This window comes from Chelon labrosus, assembly GCF_963514085.1.
Source record: "Chelon labrosus genome assembly, chromosome: 1".
Classification (NCBI taxonomy): Eukaryota; Metazoa; Chordata; class Actinopteri; order Mugiliformes; family Mugilidae; genus Chelon; species Chelon labrosus.
In genome coordinates, this window is record NC_140337.1 from 23,391,565 (window position 1) to 23,409,410 (window position 17,846).

At 42.5% G+C, this 17,846-nt stretch overlaps 1 protein-coding gene across 1 annotated transcript in view; it reads right to left on the bottom strand.

Moving 5' to 3' along the window:
* The window catches only part of ank2b (ankyrin 2b, neuronal), a gene marked incomplete at its 5' end in the record, with an annotated part of 74,450 nt that overhangs the window by 16,968 nt on the left and 39,636 nt on the right, over positions 1 to 17,846 (bottom strand). The window contains 18 exons of the mRNA XM_084548355.1: positions 324 to 549; positions 654 to 803; positions 903 to 1,034; positions 1,171 to 1,248; positions 1,761 to 6,386; positions 8,739 to 8,760; positions 9,042 to 9,074; positions 9,554 to 9,676; positions 9,800 to 9,925; positions 10,327 to 10,555; positions 10,653 to 10,749; positions 10,842 to 11,046; positions 11,373 to 11,584; positions 11,683 to 11,837; positions 13,476 to 13,574; positions 14,795 to 15,019; positions 16,145 to 16,183; positions 17,599 to 17,696. Of these exons, the coding sequence (XP_084404481.1) occupies positions 324 to 549; positions 654 to 803; positions 903 to 1,034; positions 1,171 to 1,248; positions 1,761 to 6,386; positions 8,739 to 8,760; positions 9,042 to 9,074; positions 9,554 to 9,676; positions 9,800 to 9,925; positions 10,327 to 10,555; positions 10,653 to 10,749; positions 10,842 to 11,046; positions 11,373 to 11,584; positions 11,683 to 11,837; positions 13,476 to 13,574; positions 14,795 to 15,019; positions 16,145 to 16,183; positions 17,599 to 17,696 (6,875 nt within the window). The remainder of the gene's footprint in view (positions 1 to 323; positions 550 to 653; positions 804 to 902; positions 1,035 to 1,170; positions 1,249 to 1,760; positions 6,387 to 8,738; positions 8,761 to 9,041; positions 9,075 to 9,553; positions 9,677 to 9,799; positions 9,926 to 10,326; positions 10,556 to 10,652; positions 10,750 to 10,841; positions 11,047 to 11,372; positions 11,585 to 11,682; positions 11,838 to 13,475; positions 13,575 to 14,794; positions 15,020 to 16,144; positions 16,184 to 17,598; positions 17,697 to 17,846) is intronic.

Below are 17,846 nucleotides of genomic sequence, written 5' to 3' on the forward strand. Positions count from 1 at the left end.
CTATTTGCAGGTTTTTGGCTTTCTTTCTTGGATATTTGTTTGCTAGCTTTTTAAGCTAGCGACGGTTCAATACATTCTGACACGCCCCAAACTCTACATGCTTGCAAACAGTTTTGTGATTGGTTGTAATTTTGCAAGAAAATGGCTGAGACCACCCTTTCCAACAAGCCTCAGCCCCATTGTTATGTTGTGGAAAAAAGTACCATTGCTTTGTTTAGACCATACTAAAAGAACCTACCTGGCAAAAAAAGAAAATGCTTTTGGTTTCAGAACATCGATCTTGGTGTGAAAGCACCCTAAATTAAAATTTCAGGATAACTTACTATGTTGTTTCCATCTCCTTTTGCAGTTTCTCTTTCTGGGCATTCCTGAGAAGGCCTGTTGCTGTTGAGTCCATCCCTGTCGGCTCGTGAAGTGATGACAAACTGGACGACAGATCCTCTGCTGATACCATGGGTACCTCTTGTCCTGAGCCTGGACTCCTACGTGCAGCCTCTGTGCGCCTTCCTGGCCTGGGGCTGTCAAAGTCTTCATGAAGGGCAGAGAAACCTGACCGGGCACATGGGGCAGGAAATGTTAGTACATATGACTAAACTTTCAACACAGATATAATAGCCAAATTGCCTGCTTTAAATTAACACCGGCATAAGCACCTTCACTATGGTCCAGTGCCATGGTCCGCTCAATTTCTGCATAGGTGTGTGATGATGTCTCCTCTTGAGTGCATTTCATTATCTTGGTTTCAATTATGTGAACAATGTCCATTCGGTTGATCTTGGTCAGCCTTTTGATAAGTGTTGCTTCTGTTGAAACAGGAAATCAAAAGTTTTTACTTTAGACAACTTCTACTTGCTACTTTACTGACAAATTAGTACTATGTACTGTAGGTACTTATCACTGACCTGTGGCATGCTGTCCCTCTCTCTCTGCCCAAAGGTTCAGAAGGGCATGGCTTTGGTCTTGCAGTGAGTTGGGGTTTTCAATCCTTATTAGGTTGATCCTCTCCTCACTGAAGTCCAGTTCTCGTGCTAACTCTGTGGGCAAAAGTTAGATATAGTACTGAGCATGATGATCTGCAGATAAATTTAGAAATGTCTGGTGTCTCTTGAGAGCCTGCCAAGTATTAGCACAGTTTGATAGGTTCATAGCTTGATATTAAGTGTGACTCACCCGTCCAGCTGAAGCCCAGGTGGTCGGCTATAATGGCCAACCGTTGCTCTTTTTTCTCTGCTTCATCCTGTGGATCTACTGCAAATACCACCAGACAGCCATGAGCGGTCCGTGTCGCAAGGTATACCAAATTAAGTCACAGTCACAAATGGTTTTGGAAAATAATCTTCACTGGCTTTCTTGTTATTGCCCTATTGACTGTTTTGATAATATTATATATAATTAGTTACCAATTTGTCACCTATAACAGTACAACACATGTCTGGAAAGTAGTTGTGATACGTACTGACATTTCTTAAGAACTTTTCAGCTCAGTGATATTACAGTTGTTTACATATTCATCTTTAAAACATTTAAAGTTGTTTTCAGAAGTTCCATAAAGCCTTTAAGTCAATCTTGAGATTTTTAGCACACATAGAAGGAAAGAGAGACGTCATTACAAACACAAACACAGCTCAAGCAACACAGCAACAAGGGCTTTTCAACTACAACGGGACATAACTACAAGAGACAGAGAGGCAGCACCTTCACAGCTAGTGTACTAATGAGGCACAAGAGATAGAGAATAGCCCCTTAAACTGGGGGGATACCTTGACTTTGGACTTTATCATCTGGGATTCGCTGCATCTGTGTCTCAACAGGGTCGTCCCACAATGGTCTAATGGGAAAGACGTCTCCTGAGGGACGGAACTGCATCTCTGGGAAAGATTCTCTTTCTATGACTGATGGATCAATGAGACTGCTCTCATCATCTGAGATGGCGGCTGCAGCCTCTTGCTCTTTTTCTGTCTCTGCCTGTGCCAACCTTGCCACAAGTTTTGCTGCTTCATCGCTTATCTCTTCAAAGAATTCAAGGGACTGTTTGAGCGGCTCGCTTTTCTCTTTTGTGGGCGTTGTTGAATGAGAAGACTGACCACTTTTGCCCCGGACTGGCAATCTGGACTGGAAGGCTTTAGATTTTGCTGATTCAGCACTCAAGGGACGACCCTGTTTTTTAGCTGGTGACCTGGTAGACTCGCCCTCACAGAAGCTCTTGGCTTTGGATGATGTTGTCTTGGTTTTGAAATCCACAGAGGGACCTGCGTCTGTCTCAGATTTTCTCCTTGAATCCTTTTTTACGGGGACCTTAAGCTTTTTGTCTTGGGTAGACTCGGGACGTTTGACAGTAGAATCAGGCTTGACAGCGCTAGCCTTGACAGGAATTCTAGATTTGGATTCAGAAGTGAAGGAGGGCTCTTTTTTAAGAGTGGTTGAAGAGGAAGTTGCATGAGATGGAGAAGGAATTGAAGATTTACCCCGACCTTGAGGTGTAGACTTAGCTGCTTTGACTGGAGTCTTTTTAACACTATTGGGTGCAGTTTGTTTGGGCTTGCCTGTTGCTTTGGGGGCCTCTAGCACTGACTGCGGCTCCTCTGGAGAGGAATCAGAGGACTCTTGCTCTGAGTAAACCGATCTAGTCACAGTAGTTTCTGCTGTCTGTACATTTGTTATCATTTGGTCGGCGGAACTTGTGTCTAAATCTAAGGATTCTTCATTTACACTTTTGTTTGTTTTAGTTTCTGAAGGCTCAGGGGATGTTTGGTCTTTTTTTGTAGGTTTGGCTGAAGCTGAAATGCCCATTTTAGGGATTTTAGATTTGGAGGCATCAGCTTTACAGCTTGGCTGATCACCTTCAGGTGGGGACTGAAGCTGAGAATCAGTTGTTTCTTTTGATTTCTCATCTTCTTCAGTCTTAACCTCTAGTGTTAGATTGAGGCCAACATCAGATTCTGCTGCTGATCCCCTACCTTCTTCCCTGGCCTCTTCTAAGATAGGCTCCTCTAAAGGCTGTTCACCTATCTGGAAAAAGGCAAAACCACCCCCTTCTTCCTCATAGCTTCTTTTAGTCATGTCAATGGCACCACTCCGGGTCATCTCAAAGAGCTTCCCTTCTTGGAAAAGGAAAGGATTGGGTTCACTGGTAGGAGTGCTCTCTTCTGTTGGTGTTCTACCAGGTGTGGTGTCTGGAGTTCCTTGCAGAGGCTGACGGTCGACCACTAGATTCAGTATCTTCTGTTCCTCCTCTTTTACACGAGCTGCAAAAGTGGCATCATCCTCTCGCATGGCAGACCACGGGTCTGTGTCCGCTCTTGCAGTGACACCTTTTGACTCAGTTCTGGGAGGTTCCAGTCCCTCATCATCCTCTTCTGTATCATCATAGATACAGACCTCGGGTTTGAATGTTTCCCTTGTTTGACCTTTGGTGGCAGAGGCACAGAGGCCAGCCTCTGGTGCTACCACATGTTGATCTCCCTTCACTTCATCTGTTACATTGCCACTTGTTTTTAGCGTGCCAGTCTGTAGCCTGCTAACACCTAACTCTTGAACACTCTTATTGTCTCCTTCATTTTCCTTTGACTTCCTTAAGCTCTCCTCCTTTTGCTCATCAGTCCTGTTTTCAGTGTTTGATGCCGATGCCTTTTTGGCACTACTGTCTTTATCAGCTTTTGTAGAGGACAGGATTGTTTCTTCCTGTGTAGTTTTCAGTTTAGAATTTGAATGTTGCCGGTCTGAGACAGAGTGAGGTCCCTCTGAAGTGACACTGGCTGTTGTTGTGTTCTTGACCTCTTTGCTGTTGGGTCCATCATGCAAACCTGCTGAAAAAGGAGAGGGAGGTTGTACTTTAATATGGGGATCAACAAAAATAGCTAACTTTGAACCCTCTGTGGGTCTACTGAGCCCACATTCACCCTGCGCAAGGTTCTCGCTTGTGGGCTCTAATGTTTCACAGCTGCCATCCCCTATTTTTCCATCTGCTGAGGGAAACAAATCTTTTCTAGACTTCTTTTTGTCTTTTTCATCTTGTTCCATTTCATCAAAGGTTTTTATTTTGGCTGCCATCTTAAACATCTCATCCTCTGGAGTGATTTTTCTTTTAGCTTCATAGCTGTCTGCTGTCTCCTCTTCTTCTGGATCTTCAGGGATGACAGCCGGTTTGGACGGAACTGAGAGGAATGCATGGTCAGGGGGTTTGGGGTTTACCTCATAACTTACCTCTTCAGAACTAGGAGTATCAGGGGAGAGGGGACTCTTACCGGAACTTGTCATCTGAGATGTCTGCTCACAACTGTCATCATCAGCACTAGCCTCATGGTCTCGAAGCAGCCTACCACGCAAAGGATCTTGGGGGAATTCTGCAGGTTTGGAGGGCTCTGGGTGGCTAGAGGATTTACTAGGTGGACCTAGTGTTGATGGGAGGAATGGGTGGCTTTTTTGCTCTACAGGGCTGCTCTCTAAGGAGTCATGCGGGGGTGATTCCTTGGTTGGGCTGGGTTCAATGGAGTCTGGGGACTTATGGGAGGAATTTTCTTCCATGAGAGGGCTACCCTCTAAAGAGTCTCTGTGGCTTATTGTCAAGGAGTCATCACCTACTGGACTGAGAGCATCTGAGTCTTGTTTTAAAGGCAGGTCTAAGCTTTCGTGACGCTGAGCGGAAGATATAAAGGCTGGAGAACCAACTAAAGGCAACGCTAGCTGACAAGCAGGGCTCTCGTCATCACTAAGAAAAGTTTCTACAGTCTCTGAAATTCTCTTTGTAAGCTTCTGAGGTTTAGATGGCTTAGACTCACTCCTCCTAACAGATAAGGACTCACTTGTAGTCTTGTCATCAGCAGCTTCGCTGGAGGAGACAGGGAGGGTCAATTCTGTAGACAGTTGGTCACCAGTGGTCCCTACACCAGAGTCTCCAGACTTCTCTGTGTCTTTACTTTCTTTTTTGACTGTTGCGGAAGTTGTGTCCAAAGTTGTGGAGCTCTGTTGTCCAGTTTTTGGAGAAAGAGGCAGACTTTCAGGGCTTGTGCCTGGAGTGGCTAGACCCTCATGTTTGTAACTGTCCTCAGAGCTCAAATGAGGGGTTCCATCTCCTGAACTGGCACTTAGTGAGTCTGCCACACCCTCATGTTTTAAGCTGTCAGAGCTATCATCAAGGCCACCATTTCCAAAGTCTACGGTTTCAGTTAGCTCTGGCTGGGCAGCAGCAACTGACTTGGTTTCTTTCACTTTGTCTTGGGTAGTGGTCTCTTTCTTGCGAGGTTTGGTATCCAGGGATACCTCTCGCTCTTGAGAGACACGTGAGGTTATTGCTTTGGTCATGGACTTTGATTGGATGGTTTCAGATTTTGTGGTTTTCTCCGATCTTGTTGTAGAGGATGTTTTGAACTCAAATAGCCCAGACTTTCTCTTCGAGGGGTCCTGCCCCGTTTGGAATGCTTGCATCAGCTCTTTAACTGACATGGTCTCCTCAAGTTTTTCAGATTCAGCTTTAGGTGATTTAGGGGGGCCCTGTTTTGATTTAGGGCTTTCTTTGGCTTTTGGTGAGGGTTTGCTCATAACAGGCAAATGTGAAGGCTTGCTTCCAGTGACTTTTTTGTTCTTTTGCTCTGCCTCCACTTTCTGTTGTAAGGCCTTAACTTTGTCTTTTATTGACCCAATGGGAGTTTCTTCAATTACAGGGGATACAGGTGATGCTGGGCCAGGTGGTGTAGGCACACTTAGAAGAGCCCCAGTATCTGTTGATTCCTCAGTCGGCCCCTGGTCTTTCCCCTTCCTTCTCACTGGCTTTTTAACATCACCAGTGGTGGTTTTGTCATGCACTTTGGTTGGAGTGGTTGGTTTTGCACTTTTGCGTAGTACAACATCAGTGAATCTTTCTTGGACACCTGGCTCTTTTTTGCCCTTTACTTTGGAGCTTACTGGCGCATCCAGGAGGTATTCTTTAAGATCACCACTGTCCTTTATGGCTTTAGGTCTGGGAGCTCCTCTGTTAGATCTACTTTCACGTAAGACAGGTTCTTGAATTTCTAAGGCTGCCATCTTTTTGGCCTCTTCTATATCACTGTCTGAGAGGAGAACCCACTCCTCTGCCATTCTAGCTGCTTTAGCTGCCTCCTCTGCAGCCTCCCCCTCATATGTCCCACTCCTCAGTATCTCACCGACTTTCTCTAGGTCCTCTTTGACCTTCTCTAAGTCTTTCTCCATTATTTCTAAAGGTTCTCCAGAAACTTCCTCAGTCCCCTTTTCTAGGCCACACCCTCCTAAGGAAGGGGATTTGTCTGTCGAGTCTGCAGTCAAGATAGCGGTCATTTTGATCAAATCTTGTTTCATCTCTGACACGTCGGAGAGAAGATCTGGTTCTCGAATCAGCTCTGATTTCAGGACTGATGTCTCCGTCTCTTCATCTTCCATTTGGAAGAAGAACAATTAAGGAGTAAAGAAAATTAAAAATTCAAATGAAAGGAGACAGACATTGGAGAATGTGGTCAGGACAAGATCGGAGCACAATGCAGGGATCATAGGACACAAATTCACAACGGGTTCTACATCAGGGTATCAGAGGAATTGGGCTTATACTTTCATATGTCTCTGGGGAACTGAGGTAAAGCAAATGCTAAATAATACCAATGGGAAAGGGTATGAGCAGGAAATAACTTGCTTAACACTCGCGCCCACACTCACAAGACAAAAACTATAGAGCAAAACTAAAATATATAACCTACTATACCGTCTAGTAAATATGACCCGGTAAACAACAAACCAAAACCAACAAGTACAATGGAAAAGGTGACAATAAAAAAACAAAGACAAGAAAAGAGAGGAAAGAAAGGCACATCTCAAGATTGCTCGGATGTATGACAAATGGCTTGAAAACAACTGAAAATGCTAGATGCATCTATCAAAGAAAGCCAGTGATAACTTAACACAACATAAGATGATTTGCCATGCTTTTCATTCTAACACAAAGCGGATCATTTACTTTTACAGTACACTACAAAATTCGCTTTCCGCTATGTGCTTTGTGTAGCTATGCGTTTAAAATACAACTAAAAGGAAACAAATAACACAATTAAACAGTTAAAAAAACTACAAGCAAATGGTGCTGTTCAAAATAACAAATGAACTCTTGTTAACAAGACAATACACACAAAAATACACACAAACACACATACACACACATTTATGTACGGCAAGTTATTTCCATGCAAAGAAAAGGGGAAGTGCAAAGGCAAAAGCAAAGGTCTTGGATAGAAGTGAATGGAGTGATAAAAAAAAAAGTGTTATTGTTCTGATTAATTCAGTTTTCTAAGGGGAAGTGCTTATAATCAAAAACTGCCCCGATTCAGTAATGTGGTGAGTTCTAGGGCTCTTCATAATACAAGACAATCCTTTAAGATAATCCTTTAATTTATCACACTATATATAGTAGATATAGTAGATAGAAATATCAGTATTAAGCATACTGTACATGAGTATTTTGATTTACTTGTTTTCTGAAAGCACATGAAATTATTCATGCATAGTGTTTACAATATGTATAGATAGATAGATATATAGTCCAATTTACCTTTTTCTATCTGAATGTTTATATACTACTACTTTAACAGGGCAAGGAAAGCAGGAGGGGAAGGATTCAGAGTGGGTGAGGAGGTGGACTATATCTTGCTTTACCATTACACTAAAGACTGTAGTTGGTGTAATACTAATGTCATGGCCTCTAATTTCCTGGTGCTGGTTGCTTGTACAATCACCAGTACCCAGTTCCAGGAACTTGGAGCACAAGCAACGTGGGGTTGACAGTCTATGACGCTGAAACTGCACCATCCACACCACCACAATGCTGGAAAAAGCATGGCACAAACTGAAGGGCCACAGCAGGGTGAACACGTTATTATGAAGAGAAAGGAAACTTCCCCCATCTTATTCAAAAAGCTTCACTCCTTCCTTCAGTTGTGAATGACTTCATTGGCGAGTGACTCATTGACGTTTGGCTTAATTTTAATCAAAGTTGAATCTGATGTGCATTTCAGTCGTTTCTGCTGGTATTTGTGCATTTGTAAAGTATATGTCACAGTATGTAGCTGTGATTTTAAAGAGGTCTCATTGTGTACCATGGCCTGAGGAGGTGAAAGTGCAGGCGCAAGTTGCACTGAGTTGGATAAACAGAACCCCGGTTGCACCGCTCCCCCCAACTTCACATAAGTGGGTTTTAAGCCAATAAACGACCAAACGGGCGCAAGACAAGCACAACCAAATACACCAAAGGAACGTTTCAGTGTTTAGAGGCCATCACATAAACATCACCACAATATGAATGAGTTTAATCGTATATGTACATACGTTGATGGCAGTGTTTAACTCTTTCTCCATATGTCCAGTCTCAAATTATGAAGGTGAAAGGTATACAGTAAAGCAGGTGTAAAATCAGAAAGAAAAAGTGAAAGTGAGCATAAAAAAAATGAAGTTAAGCCTCAGGAAGAACAGAACATTGACATGGGGTGGTGCAGGTAAAGCCTTTTAGTTTGTGTGACAAGACATGAAGATTAAAGGACTTTAACAAGATGCAAATGGTGTGAAAATTATGCTATGGGGTGAAGCTGGTTGTGTCAGCCTGGTTATTCCTCTGCACACTGTTAAACTACTTTATCAGTACTATAATATCAGTGCTATTAATAGACAAGCTTGATTAATAAAGACATGCAATATAATGAAAGTAGCAGCAGTTATTTTAGTTAAATAGATAAAAAATGTCTTACATTTCTCTTGTGTTCTGCCGGTCTGGAAGAGAAAATGTGGAAAATTAGTGTGGATCAACAGTCGGGGCTGACTATACTAAAAATCACTACTAATGTGACAAGAGCTAAGTCAGGAAAAGAACACAAAAGACGCATAGAATAGCAGAATGACAAATCCCAATCTAATCTACAAGAGCAAACAAATGACACCTATAAAGTAAACTTGTTTGCGGTTAGACAGTGGACAGGATAGATCTGCAAAGCTAATGGGAAGAAAAGGGGAGCGGGGGGGGGGGGGGGGAGGGGTGCGGTGGCTGCTTTTACCTCTTCCTCTTGTTCTTGGTCTGAATCGGACTCCTTTTTGGGAGCAAGAGGCAGCGAGAAGCAGAGAGATGGACAACAAATAGAGACGACAGCAACATTAGAGGTGGGGGGGGACAAAGATGACGGGAATAATGTGGTTACCATAGCGACAAAGACAAAACCAGTCAGTGGGACTCTGGGGAAAGTCAAGCTGGTGTTTAAAGTTGTACTAGGCCAAGGTTTTGGTTCTCTTGACGCTTTGGCACAAAGTCACAAAGTAGTACAGCTTTAAAGTTGGTATATACAGTGAGCTATTTCAACAGTAAAGAAGAAACACCAGAAAGCAGTTATTTCATTTTTAGCATTGGCACAGTTTGCTACTTGGGACTTAAGAATCTATAAATCATTTATAATAACATAACTGATAGATTAGTATGAATATTAGAGGTATAGGGGAAACAGAATGGTCCAGTGTAACAAGTAAGCAGATATTTAAGTACAGTGCTTCTCTCAACTTTGTGTATCAACCTCACCTTGCAGTACGATGGCAGGGTGATGTTGAGGTTGCATATGGCATTTTGCGTAAGTGACCTGTAATTCCTGGGTTCTTTCATAAATGACAGCCGGCCACACGGCTCCTGAGTGTTGTCTCGGATCTAGAAAAAAAGCCAGTTAATTGGTAATTAGGAAAAAAAAAAAAAAGGAACAAGCTCATACTGTACAAGTGAAAGCAATTCAGCGTGATGGATTTGAATGAAAAAATGGAGAACAGTGCTCACTTTGATGAAGAGTGCTAGTCTGTTCTCCTTAAAGGCAAAGAAGCTGAAGAGATGATGCTGGCCACTTTTAGTGAGGGGGACGAGGTTTCCAAAGCAGTCTGCATAGATAGGTTTGCCTTCCAGGACCTGAGAAGAGTCACAAGCTGATGGGTACAAGATCTAAATAGTTTCATTGCGTGATCAAATGTCGTTACCAGACTCTAATAAGAACTGATTTGACTACAGCAGGCTATTGCCGACCCTTAGATGTGGTGTTCCACAAGGCTTTCTCCTTGGCCCGCTTTTGTTCTTACTATGCAGTTGTGTTAAAGCACAAATCTACTTTATGTATAGTCCTCCAAAACCCATTAACTAGCCACTTTGCATTAAAAAGCTGGGATATTTGTCTGTTTCTCAAGGGGTTTTCTCTTCAAAAGTGACCTGGGCTATGTGCACACACAATAACTCTATCCTTCAGTAGCCTTTTACAGTGGGCTGCCATCATGGCATCAGTTTGGTGTGACATTTCCTCTTCCCCTCATTCTCACCTCTACGTCTCGGCTGCGGGCTACCTCCATGAAATTTTCCTGCTGTTCCAGTGTTTTATCAATCTTGTCGTCAGTCATGCAGAAGCAGCGCAGACGGGCCTCTATGGGGTCGTGGGTCTTGGCAAATATTACAAACTTGGCCATGTAAGGGACACAGATGATCTCTCGGTAGACCTGAGTGGAGAAGTTGACAGACTCCTGGACTTGCCGACAGTCTATGAGCCAGAACCTGGATATGAGAAAGAAGGTGTTTGGTTGATGCTGCATCTCAGTCACTTTGTGAAAATACATTAATATATTAAATGCGCCTCAGTTAGCTCTTTTACCTGGCAGACACATTGGTGGTAAAGGAGACACAGTCGTTGATGAACGTTAATGGAGTGGTTCCTGTTATATCCTCCCACTGGGCTGGCGTTGTTCCACCTGCACACATACACAAGTTTTAAATTTCAGAAAATGAGCAGCTTAAGTTGGTTTGCACAGATTTGTCTGAGTATTTGTGAGTGTCCTCTGACCGGTGATACTACAGAGTAGACGTAAGGTGGGCGTGTCGCCTGCAAAACCGTTGAGGACCGGGTCCGAGTTGCTCTTGGGGACAGGGATGGTCATGGTGATGGGTTTATGGAACTTTCTCCTGCGGGGCTCCAGGGTGACAATGGGGCTAAAGGTGGCCTTGTTCCCCAGCATCTTCCTCACCACATCTATATTCACTGGTTGGGCCTGCACAAGTAGACCACAACTTTAGTTCAGGGAGTTAAGACCAGGAGCTGGTTTTTCATAATGAAGACCAATGGTAGAGGCACTTCCATAGAATTCCGGACACCCATAGAGTACAGTGAGTTTGGCACAAAACAGTAATGACTATCTCCACCTCACAAATGTTCCCGCCTCAAATCAGTCAATGCAATAATTAACATATAGACATCAGTTTTAAGGGACATTTTAGTCCAATATGACTGTACTCCTCTGACTCCTAACCCTAACCCTCTGAACACATATTGACCACAATCTCTTACAGTATACTATGATAAGAGTCAGTCAGTTACCTGCAGTCCGACCCTGATCCTCTTAGTGAGGGCCCCCTCGGGAAACACTGCCTGTACTTGGGGCACAACCGTGCTACTTAAGATGCCTCCTTCAGGACCAATCAGGTGACTATCTTGCTTGATGCGCGACACCACCGCAAAGTATTGTGGGAAGTCTCTGGTAATGATGCGGCAAATGCGTTTCCTCTCCAGTTCCTCTGGAGTATCCAGCTCTGAATAAATGGGCAGAGAGGGACATGTGTCACGGCCAGTAGCATTAGGATGTTGTTGTTTTTTTATTTGCTCTACTAGTACGCCATCAGTAACTGACCCTCGTCCATGCCGTTGAGTATCTGGTTGAGTTCCTCCTGGGTGTGTTCACAGTGGTGCTCCTTCCAGCTCTCGCCTGTCTCACTTCTGAGGATCACCAGCTCCCGTTCCTTCCCCCGTAGGGCTGCAAAGTGGGGGATCTCCACAATCACAGGACTGGAAGGGTAGAGGGCAGTTAGTGTTGGAGTCAAGAACGAATGTGACAGACTTTTGGAAATATACTGTGTGTGCGTTTGTCTCGGTTGCCATTTGAATCATCTGGAACTTGGGTCTTTTTCAGTGTCAAATTTTTATTTCCATATCTTCTCTACAACTGTTTCCATTCACATCAAATATTGGTTATAACATAATCACAGTTCTATGTAATATGTATCCTTGTATTTCCATCATAGGTCTATCTAAGGTACAACCTGACACCCAACCTAACAGTTGTACTTTTTTACACTTTTTCCTAATTTATGCATATTGTTTGCACTGTTCAGCATTACCCAACTCATTCATTTTCGTTTCAGTCGGTTTCAGAATAGTTGGACATTGACAACTGAGCAAAAAACTAAACAAAACAAACTACTTTCCTAATTTGCTGCTACAAGATCATTAAAGGTCATATGCTAAATCATTAGTCACTGGGTGCACTTCTTCAGCCAATCAAATGTCTGTAAGTGTGTTGTGCAGTAATGTTATAATTAAGCTATTTACTTCAGATCTGTACAGTTTTATCAGGAGGGCTAAGGCTAGGGCTAGGGCTAAGGCTAAGGCTAGGGTTTGCACTAGGGTTTGGGCTAGGGCTAGGGCTAGGGAAATTTGAATTCATCAAACAAGCAAAACCATTTAGCCATTTTCATGTGTCGTAATACTAGTGGAAAATAGGGACATGGGGTCTAGAGAGGAGTCTTTTAAAAGTATAGAGTACTTCTTTGTCCAGTCATCAACGCCATTGTCGGTATTGTCGCAAACTGTCACTATCTGCAGCAAATTACTCTGAATGTGTATTGTTGTCTGGTATATTCTTCAATTTACATATTGTTAATACTTACCAGATGTGCACAATGACAAGATAGCTACAACACATATCTACAAGACGCATGCTGACAAACACAGCAGAATGGCTGACACTTCCATGTGATATTTAGAGGGTTCTTTGGCCTGACAGTGGACGATAACAGATCCTCTTACCATTTTTTAAATATTTTAAAGACTGCATTCACACTTTGATTGGTCCATGGCACAAGAATCTTTTACAGTTTATGCAGTGTGATTACACAGTTGTTGCTCATTTTGGTTCACTTGGTACAAAAAAATAGATTAATGTTTATGATTTGCAGCCAGCTTTTAAAATGACTATGGCTAAGAGCTAAAATACTCCTCAGGAATCTGATCATGCAAGACTCTCCAGAATTCGAAGTTTGTGATTTACAATTAGTTGCGTCAACAATTTGGGAAAACAGCTGGTTGACAGGAAGAATCAAAGCACCGCAGAACCGGTTCCAAATCTGAACACAGGCCACACAACCATTTAAATTTCACACAAACGTAGCACACATTTAGTAAGTAGACAGGAAGCATGAAGACATCGACACAGAAAGGGAAAATAGGCAAAGCAGTAAGAGGGGTAGAGGAGGGGAAAAATCTTCTAGAGAGTCGTAAGTACAGATGACGTGAGATACAGGGCACTAGTGCAAGCATGACAACACAATAAAAACATGAAATGGAATGGTTCGGAGAGGCAAAATACTGAGAAGGGCATCCATGGATTGTTTAATATGTAAAACCGTAGATTTTATTCCATCGTACCCAAGGAACTTTGTCCCCGGCGGGCCAAGCTGGAGGATTCTGCTAACCAAACTCTCTCCCTCATTAAGAGGTGGAGGGGCAGTGGGTAGGTGAAGTTTACTGTGTGATCGACCAAGCGTCCATAAGCAGCAGTGAGGAAGAAAGAGCACACACAATTTTCTTTTGACTGGGTGTAAAATAGAAACCCTGACGTGACTTTTTTTTTGTGGTCCAAAAGTGTGTAAAACCTTATTGATGAATACAAAATTGTGAAATAAATATCCATGTGTATAGATACATACAAAATACATCATATGCCCACAAATAATAATGCATCATTATGAAAAGCTATTTCTTCCTGCTTCTTTTTCACAGTAAAGGAGGCTGATGTTTTTATTTAAAAATAACTGGAAAGTGATTGGCAATGCTGTTTTTATATACCTAAAAATTCTATTTACATTTGCATTTTAAGTTATATTTTATCTTTATTTACTTCTATTACTATTAATATGAATATATATGTCCATTATTGGATTGGATTGGATATGAATAATATCATATTCACATAATAACAGCATTTTTTCCATCATATTAGCAGATGATAGATAATGGATAAGTTTTTCATGAATGACATAAGGCCAAAAAACAAATTGCATACAGTCTACAGTGATAAAATGCCACAGTCTCCGATTACATTACCAGCAAATAGCAAATTTGGAGGCCACATATCAAACCAATCATGGTGCGATACACTGCAGGTGGAGTTAATCAGAAAAGCTCTTTCATTTAGGGTTAGGGATAAAGGTTAAAAAGAGTTAGACTCCAGCTTTCATGAAAGAAACAGGGCATGCTGAAGAGCAAAGACTGGCAAATCCCTGGCGCTGGGAGAAAGCAAGAGCAGATCCGAAAAAACAGTTTTAGTAAGGCAGAGGCTGGGAAAGGCGGAAATTAATCCGAAATTAAAAAAAGGGGGGAGGGGCAGCGAGTTGTAAGCTGTCTCGTTAAGAAGCAATGTCAACGGACTGGCATTAGAGAGAGGGTACCCTTACTCAAAGTCTCTTATAATCATCTCTATTAGATTAGAGATGCATCTTTAACAAATATTAAACACCTTATAAATCTTGATTTAATTTCAAATATTATAAAATATAACATTTCCAAGACTATGCAAAATCATGCAAATATAGAAATGATAATAAAAATGTATAATAGCGTAATATCAAGCCTGCTGTCTGCACTTCTCAGCAGTCTCTTTCCTTTCTCTTTAACCTTCTACATACACTACTTCCTAAGTTATTTATTAATTTCCTTCCTGTTATCATTCGTTCTCGTAGCCTTACCCAAGGAACTGGGCTCCAGAGGGCCCCACCTCGATGAGCCTGCTGGCCAGGCCCTCGCCCTCGACCATGGGGGGCATGGTGGCCAGGCGGTGCCTCTTCACCAGTCGGCAGGTCACCCGTGTCGGCGCGCTGCACTTCCTGGGCGGGATGATGATGCGGAGGCCGTTGTGCCGGCAACCGCGCATGGCCCCGCCCCTGGCGTCCACCATGAAGCTGACCAGGAAGCTGAGGGTGGAACATGGAGACAGTCGCATGAGTATTAGACATGAATTATTGAGCCCACTGAGTGACGAGAACAAAGACACCAAAGCTGATTGTTTGCCAACAGTAGTCAACACTTAGCCCTAGTATTTCTCAGGTTGAGTCGAAAAGTGTACATATTTGTCTGGTCCTATGGGTTGAGGGGAGGGGCCTCTGTGGATCATCCCACAGATACTTGATCAGTTTGGGATCTAGTGAATTTGGAGGCCAGGTCAACACCTTGTTCTGTTCTTCATGTCTTTGCCAGGTCCAAAAGTTTCCCAGCAGAACACTGAATTGTCACAAGAAGGTCAATTGTATTCACTTCTCCTGTCAGTGGTTTTAATGTTGTGGCTGATTGGGTGATTGATTAATGTTGGACTCACTTTGGTGTCCGTTTTCTTAACACTGAATGGACATGTTTGCATTCAGTTATTTGACCTCATATATAGCACAAGACTGTTTAATCTCACTCCTCATGCAAAGTGACCAATATGCATGTGGATCACACATCTCGATGAAAGAGTGACTGGCTGTGACGAGGAGGTGAAATGAGGTGAATTAAACTCTAATGTGGTTCCAGTGCGGTCTTGCCTCGGCTTCAGTTACACAAACAGCAAGGTTTTTATTAAAACGCACATAAGAGACATAAAGACACTGGTTATTGAGTTCAGCAACACAGAAAAACTTACTTCAACCACAAAAACAGTCTATAATAATAATACTTATGTTGCACCTAAATCCTCAAAGGTATCATAGTCGGTGTGTTAGTGAAAATGCACAATTCACAAGACATTGTATGAAATCAACAAACATGTCCTCAGCTTTCACCGCCTCCTTTTGCCGTCATATCCTCAATTTACTGTTTTCCTTTATTTGCTGGATCACATGATCTGTCCCAGTGGAGACGGCGTATTCGGTCAGATTAAAATGGCTTTGTTGTGCCGCGGGGGGGGGCGAGGATGGAGCAAAAGCATTTGAGGCGGTGTCCGTCGAGGACAGTGACATGTACACCTCTCCGCCCAGGAGAGCACACTGTGAGAGGGGTGGAGCAAGAGAACGATGAAGATGAGCGGGAGGATAAGTTTAACCAAGGGTGCAGAGCGTCACCTGCTGTGGTCTCCATGATCGGGGCACGGAGAGGAATGGCTAGAAAGAACAACCACGTCAGACGGTGAGGAATCAAAAGTCAAGAAGAAAAAAGAGAAACCGAGAGAGCAAGTCTGAGACAATCAGAATGCAGAAAAGAAGAAAACAACAAAGCGTAATTTGTTACTTCTGTAATGTGACATGAAGACACGTGTCATTCCCTTTAAAAGAGACGTTTTTGGATGTTTTCTTTTACATAAAGAGGTGAAACGTTGGATATCAGTGCCAGTTTTGTGGTGTAATTGCAAAACTGGAGTCAGGAGGTTGTTGCAACAATGTTAAACCTACAAGCATGATGAAACAGCTTGGCTGACTGCTTTAAGTTTAAAACCTAGACTGTATATAAATATGGACAATGCGTCCCCACTTCCTTGCAGTGGCCAAGCCGACATTACTTTCCTGGGACTAATTGTAGGATTATACATTGTACTTTATTTATAGTTTGCTATTCTCACGGTCCTACGGAACCTCCAACCTTCACAGAGGGTTGGCACGGCAACTGGTATTCATCATGATGTCACATCCTGTTTCCATAGCGTAAAAAATGAACTAAAACAAAACTTATCAGAAGAAATTGACACTTGAGCATGCATCAGTATTATATTAACTACCTAAAATGACAGAAACCATCCTTGAATTATTTTTTTTTGTGTATTTTAGTGTTTTAGTTTGGCCCAAGTCCCACCCACTAACATGGAGGGGGTGGAGCTTATGGCCTATACTGCAACCAGCCACCAGGGGGAGCTCCACTTGCTTTGGCTTCACTTTTAAGGAGCAGTTTCATCGTCCATCACGGAGTGGCTGCAAGATTCAGCTTGTCTAATTTAAGATTTTTAAAAATTACTCAACTACTGTTTAACAACTTTGATAACTGACAATATTCCAGCTCTAATAAAAAATAATACTCAATAATGTCATTCATTAAACACAACTTGGACCTGGATGCACTGAGAAATTGACGAATGCATTAGCCAATCGAATACACAGGTTGCTTTATACTATCTTCAGTGATCACGCAGATGTCTGATTCTTATAAATCTTCTAATCTTACTCTCAGAAAAAGAAACCAAATAAACTGGCTTCATAAAATGCTGAAATGATCTCAGTTAGAGGACACATTTTACAGCAGCATTCACACTCCGCTGGCGGCCAATGGACGTTCTTAGTCGAGCCAAGAGTGTCACTCTTAAAAGTTATTACCCTGTTAAAACTCTAGCTCTGCTATCAAGATCTTTGTAAAATTGTTCTAACTGAGATGTGATAATAATAATCATCATAATTATGAATATCTATGAATTTGTCAGCATATGCATGTATATTATTCAAACCACTGTATTTCAGTGGCTGTCCGTGCTGTTACCGCTTTGTTTCTGCTCATTGTCGACAATATTTCCCTTCACAGCGACTGTACCTACCCGGAGTGGATGGGGCTGGAGGATAAAGCCACGTTGTCCAGGTTCTCTGTGCCCCAACTCAGCCGGTATGAATCATTCTCTCTGGTGAGTGTGGAAACCTGGAAGCAAACAGACGACCTCAGATTAGAGGACAAAACAACCACAACTGTAATTATCTTACATAACATTCAACATTCAACATTTTAAAACCTACCTAAGTTAAAGAAATGTATACATTTATGAGTAAAGTCCAATCTCTGACAGACTAC